The following is a 6000-nucleotide window of genomic DNA, read 5'->3' on the forward strand; positions in this document are numbered from 1 at the left end:
CGTCAAAATGCCGGGCATCTACAACGGCGCGTGCAGCAATTGTCTGCTAGCACGGACTTCGAACAGGCCAGGATCATCGGCGAGGCCGATACGGAGCTATTCCGCCGAAAGGCGGTCCATCTCCGCGACGATATCACCAACCATACCAAAGGAGGACCTAATTGCTGTTTGGAACCTGATTGCAGGCGTGATCGCCATGCAGCCACAAGAATGCTTCACTGAGGATGGATCAGAGCCACCGGGAAAGAAAATCGAAGACGCTGCTCGATTAGTGGCAAGGTCGGCAGACGAATGGGGCCATACGATCAAGGAGGAAGAATCAGATCCTGGGCAGACACCCAAAACACCTTCGGAGAGAAGCAGGCTTGTCAGACAAGCGACCAGAATTCGAGAGACAGCGCTGCAGATCGCCAACTGTGCGAGGGTTTGGGGCGAAAAGTTGGAGAAGAAGAGGTCTTCATCACAACTACGGAAGTGAGAGAGAGTTGCGGTTCGACAGTACGCAACCACAAAATCACAATTCAAGTACCTAGGTAATCAAAAGCGACGTTTCAAGGCTTGCTAGGAATACGGTCAAATTTAACATGATTAAAAAGTCACCTATTGCAAGTGAAAACTCTTCTCTACGTGCCTCTACCGGGCCCGATTTTCTCAACTTCTTGCAGCGAAAATCTACGCAGGGGCAGAGTAAGCACGCACGGCACGATGCTACGAGCATTGAATCCATCAGTCACACCGATGATATCATCCTCCAAAGGACAAACAAACGGCTGAAGCCCCCCTGAATACCCCACGGACCCGAGACGAAGGTCGACCGAGATTCACCACACTGAGGCCTCCAATCACGAAAAGAAGGTTCAGTACCGGCTTCCCCGCGTCGGATCAGGAAGATGGCCGAGAAATGAGGGGGAAAGATGGGGTGATGGGGTGCAACGTCGGACACCTCTCCGAACCCCTAGTCAAAAGCACCGGATGCAACGCCCGGCGACCCCCATCTAACCCCCAAGAAACCTCTTTGGCACGTTCCCCCACGATACACGGGCACACGACACAAGGTTTGCTGATCTGAAGGTCACGGACGCTGCGAAGGATCAATCTCTGGGGTAGGTGCCCTGGCGGGTTCTCCGCCTCCGCACCGAACATCGGGGGCTGAAGCCAGTTGCCGGCCGGTATTCGCAATAGGAATCTGACGGATTAGTGTACAAATACTAGGCCGAGTGAGGAAGCCAAACCAGAAGTGCATACTACAGAGCACAGTTGAACGCCAACTGAAGTCCTTGCGCCACCACTACCAGTCAATATTCACCTAGACGAGGCCCAACGAATACCACGATTTGGACCATGACTGCAGAAGGCCAGCAGGTCGAGGTCCTCCTCTACGGGCTGGGGGCGTGGGTTGCCCACCCCGAAGACCTATTTGGATGAGAAACTGACACCTTCTGTTCAGTATCGGGTCATTCTACGCATTTATTCTCAGCAGAGTACCTCGTATCAGATTAACAGTTGTTGCGAGGTCAAATTACAACGTAGTGAAGGAGAATGGAATCACTATTGCGAGCGAAAACCATGGAGAGCACAATGTTCGCCCTTACAGAGGTAGGTATGCATATGAAATCCAGGGGAGCCGCTGGGGAGCGAAACCATGCCCTTGACCCTGTCAATTCAGCTGTCGAAAGCTAACGCCCTCAAGTTGTAAGGAATGCCGCAGAGGCGGAAGCGAAATTTGACTACATTGTCTGCGCCCACAAAGCCATCACGCAGGATGCAGTCCCCGCGGAAATTGCTCCGGCAGTAGATGCGGAGAAATCTACGATCGTCATTATTCAGAATGGTGTCGGTAACGAAGTGCCGTTCCGCAAAGCGTTCCCCCACACAACAATCATTTCATGCGTGGTAAGTCACAGGGGAATAGTCTTCCAATAACCTGGGGTGAGCTTGTGCTAATGAGACAGACCTGGACCGGAGCCGCTCAGCCGCAGCCTGGGCACATCAAACACACAAAGTCCGAAGACATGCAAATAGGGTTGTACCCGAATGATGCGGATCAGGCAGTCGAGCAGCAGCGTCTGGATGAGTTTGCATCTCTATTGACGGAGGGCAAGACAATATTCCAGGTGGTGCCCAATATCCAAGTACAACGCTGGGAGAAAGTTGTATGGAACGCAGCTTGGAACTCGCTCACAACGTTAACACTGCTCAACACGCATTCATGGCTTAGCTCCTCACCAGACGCTACCCCAATGACCCAGCGATTGATGAGAGAAGTTATCGATGTCGCTAAGGCATGCGAGGTGCCCATCGATTACGACCTGGTCGACAAGCTGATCAATAAGATCCTGGCCATGCACCCCATCGGCAGCAGCATGCAGAACGACTTCAAAGCCGGCCGGCCGATGGAAGTGGACATTATCCTCGGTTACCCCTACCGAAAGGGCAAGGAACTAGGGATAGCTACCCCAACACTAGACACCATCTATGTGATTTTGACGGGCACAAACCTTCGTCTTCTCAGGGAGTCCGGGCACTAGACAGTTTCCCATCTTAAAAGAGTATAGCAAAGCTGAACACGTCCACAGTCCCGGGTCAGTTGACAGACACCAAGTCGTCCTTATTTGGTGCCAAAGTTAATCATCAGCCTCTGCGTGGGGGCATCGAGCTGTCAGTCCTTTCTCACACCTCCCTCCTACTTGCAAGACACCGCCGAGGTCTGTCCTGTCAAGGCCGCACTAGGTCATAATTGTCCCATTTGTGTACGGTTTTATGCACGGCTAGTCAGGTAGCCTGCCCTTCACCGCACGCGGACTTCTCTCCATCCCCAACATCCCGTCCCCACCTCCCGAAGGTGGGCAACGTGTGGTTCGTGAGGGGAATTAGTGCCATTTTCGTCTGGTCTCTCCACGCGTTGCCAGCCATGCGTGCCATGCCAACCTACAAACTTGCTTAGCGCGCGGTGCTGCACTGAGGGGAACGGGTAGGACCCCATGGGGGATCCTCTCACACCCGCCTATCTGAAGCAATTATTGGATGAGATGGTATGGGTTAGATGCACCTCGTACGGTCAATTGTTGCTCATGACGAACTTGGCTCGAGCTTTTCGCCGAACATCTGAGCGGCCTACGACGCGGCCGGCGATACGACGATAAACAGGGTCTAGGTATAAGATGGTTGGAGATCGCCGCTCATCTTCGCTACCTGGATGTTTGGACCATCAAGGGAGAAGCCGGTTCTCTCTCCTTGAATTCCTGTCTTCTTTCTTAGTCAGCCATTCATCAAGAGAGCAGCTTGCCGCCGAAGAACAACATGGACACCGCATCGAAGACTGGAGACGGTGTGTCTCAGCTTGAGCATCGCAATACCGAGGACGTCGAACAGCTCAAGCACCAGGGCCAGAACATTGCCAAGGGCGCCGACCGCGCGGCGAACCTTATTGGTGATCAGCAAATCGAGGTCACAGAGGAAGATGTAAGTCGACCTAACTTGCAGGTTCTCATCACATTGCACCATAGCTGACCCTGTCAACGTTAGAACAAACGCATTCGCCGAAAGACCGATAAGCGAATCCTTTCGATCCTTGTCTGGGTCTACTTCCTCCAGATCCTCGATAAGTCCGTCCTCGGATACGGTGCCATCCATGGCCTCAGAACAGACTGCAACTTGACCGGAAATGAATACTCCATGGTCAGCTCCATCGCTGCCATCGCCCAGCTCGCATGGCAGCCCTTTTCCTCTTGGCTCATCGTCAAGGTGCCGCACCGCATCCTGATGCCTTCCTTGGTCCTGGGTTGGGGTATCGCGCAGGTGTGCATGGCCGCATGCCACAACTACGCAGGTCTCTTGGCAACCCGCTTCCTGTTGGGCTTGTTCGAGGCCGGCTGCCTGCCCCTTTTCTCCGTCATCACTTCGCAGTGGTACCGTCGCGCTGAACAGCCCATGCGCGTGGCATGCTGGTACGGCACCAACGGTCTTGCCACCATGTTTGCTGCCTCTGTCTCGTATGGCCTGGGCCAAATCAATGGATCCATCCACTCGTGGCAGATTCTCTTCATCTTTGTTGGTCTCATTACCGTCCTCACCGCCCCCGTCGTCTGGTACTTCCTCGACAGCGACATTCCCTCTGCCCGGTTTCTCACCGAGCACGAGAAGCTGCAGGCCATCGAGCGTCTTCGCGCCAATCAGACCGGCACGGGAGGAAACGAGTTCAAGTGGAGTCAAGTCTGGGAAGCTCTTTACGAGCCCAAAAGTTGGCTGTTTGTTGGTATGGCCGTGTGCCTCAACGTCACCGCAGCTGTGACAAATACTTTCGGCCCCATTGTCATTTCTGGCTTCGGCTTCGATAGCATGAAGAGCTCCCTGCTCAACATCCCCTTCGGCTTCGTGCAGCTCATTGTCATTTTCCCGGCCTCCTACCTCGCCCATCGATTCCGTATCAAGTCAGCCTTCCTCGCAGCGGTTCTCGCCCCTGTCCTTGCTGGCGCGGTCATGCTCTATGTTCTCCCCAGGAACAACATTCCTCCTCTCTTGGCCGCGTACTACATGCTTGCCTTCCTCTTCGGCGGCAACCCCCTCATTGTCTCTTGGATGATCTCCAACATTGCGGGTACCACCAAAAAGTCCGTCATCATGTCCCTGTACAATGCCGGATCCTCTGCCGGTAACATTATTGGCCCCCTTCTCTTCAACTCCAAGGATGCGCCCGAGTACAAGCCTGGCCTCACCAAAGTCATGGGCATCACCTGCGCCTTGCTCGCCGTCATCGCACTGCAGGTCGTCAACCTCTTCATCTCCAACAAGATGCAGGAGCGCAAGAGAGTGGCCAACGGCAAGCCGAGAAAGATTAAGGATCTGAGCATGGAGCACCACTATGTTAGCGCACAGAATGATGACGCTGGTGCTCAATTGGGAGACAACGCATTCATGGACTTGACTGATCGCCAGAATGATGAGTTTGTGTACGTCTACTAAGACGAAAAATTATAGCAATATTGTTTAGAGCGTTTCCAAGATACCTGATCGTTGATGATTCACAAACTTTTCTTGCATCCTGATGGCAACATCTCTAACATCTCCATCTTTAAGTCTTCAATCATCGAAGCTTCAAGTGATCCATAAACCTTTAGTGCCCAAAGCTTCGCTTGTACTACCTTAGCAGGTAGTTACCAGTCCCGATCCAATCTCTCAGCCACACCACTGACATGCCAAACACCGCCTCTACCCACGATCCATAGCTCATTCTCGCCAAATGCCATGTTCACTGCCAAGTTGCTTCCTCCATCCACACGTATAGTGCCAAGTGCTAGCCCAGAGACGGGGTCAATGACATCCACCCCGTCACCAGCCCCAACAAAGATCCAACCGTTTCTCGAAACCCTAATCCCGTCGTAGAAATACGAAATTGGGTTGTTCAAGAAGCGCGCATTTGTGAGAACACCTCCCGCTGCAACATCGTATGCAAAGAGTGCGCGGGTGCCGTATGGATTCTTTCTATCCACGGGCTTGGCTTCGGAGACACCGGTGTCAGGAAGATACAACACATGATGGCCGTCTTGAAGTGGCGAGACAGCAACCCCGTTGGCGTTTCCTGTTGTAATGTGCACAACTCGCGGTCGCATGGTTGTGCCGTTTACCATGTAAACAGTTGGGTTCGTTGGGGGAGTATAGTCTGTCAGGTCCCGGCCCTGAAGTAGCTCTTATTAGTCATGGTGTGGGACTGGGGGTGGATTGCATGTCGTCTATGTGATGACCTACCCAACCAGACTTTGAATCTGTGAACCAAAGGTTTCCATAAGAGTCAATCTCAAGATCATTAAGACCTGCGAAAGGCTGCTCGTAGTAGTTATTCAACAACACAGTTTTCTCTAGCGTTGTAGGGTCAATGTGGATGAGAGCTCCGGTCTCGTTATGGCTACCGTCCGTTACGACGTGATAGGCCCCGTGGTAGTAAACACAGCCGTGGGCATTGAGAGTGGGCGGGTTCGTTGTGATCTTTCTGAGAGTATTATT

General features: G+C 53.0%; 2 protein-coding genes across 2 annotated transcripts; both read left to right on the forward strand.

The window, feature by feature from the left end:
• Positions 1 to 1566: 1566 nt before the first annotated feature.
• N0V96_003074 (uncharacterized protein) lies at positions 1567 to 2528 on the forward strand (the record flags this gene model as incomplete). The annotated part of the gene is made up of 3 exons (XM_065756729.1): positions 1567 to 1600; positions 1691 to 1893; positions 1953 to 2528. The coding sequence occupies 3 exons, from the start codon at positions 1567 to 1569 to the stop codon at positions 2526 to 2528; spliced, it is 813 nt and encodes a 270-aa protein (XP_065614496.1).
• A 772-nt stretch (positions 2529 to 3300) lies between these two features.
• Positions 3301 to 4962, forward strand: N0V96_003075 (uncharacterized protein; the record flags this gene model as incomplete). The annotated part of the gene is made up of 2 exons (XM_053189768.1): positions 3301 to 3462; positions 3526 to 4962. The coding sequence occupies 2 exons, from the start codon at positions 3301 to 3303 to the stop codon at positions 4960 to 4962; spliced, it is 1599 nt and encodes a 532-aa protein (XP_053052691.1).
• Positions 4963 to 6000: the final 1038 nt, after the last annotated feature.

The sequence above is a fragment of the Colletotrichum fioriniae genome (assembly GCF_027942845.1).
Source record: "Colletotrichum fioriniae strain IMI 355084 chromosome Unknown scaffold_3, whole genome shotgun sequence".
Classification (NCBI taxonomy): domain Eukaryota; kingdom Fungi; phylum Ascomycota; class Sordariomycetes; order Glomerellales; family Glomerellaceae; genus Colletotrichum; species Colletotrichum fioriniae.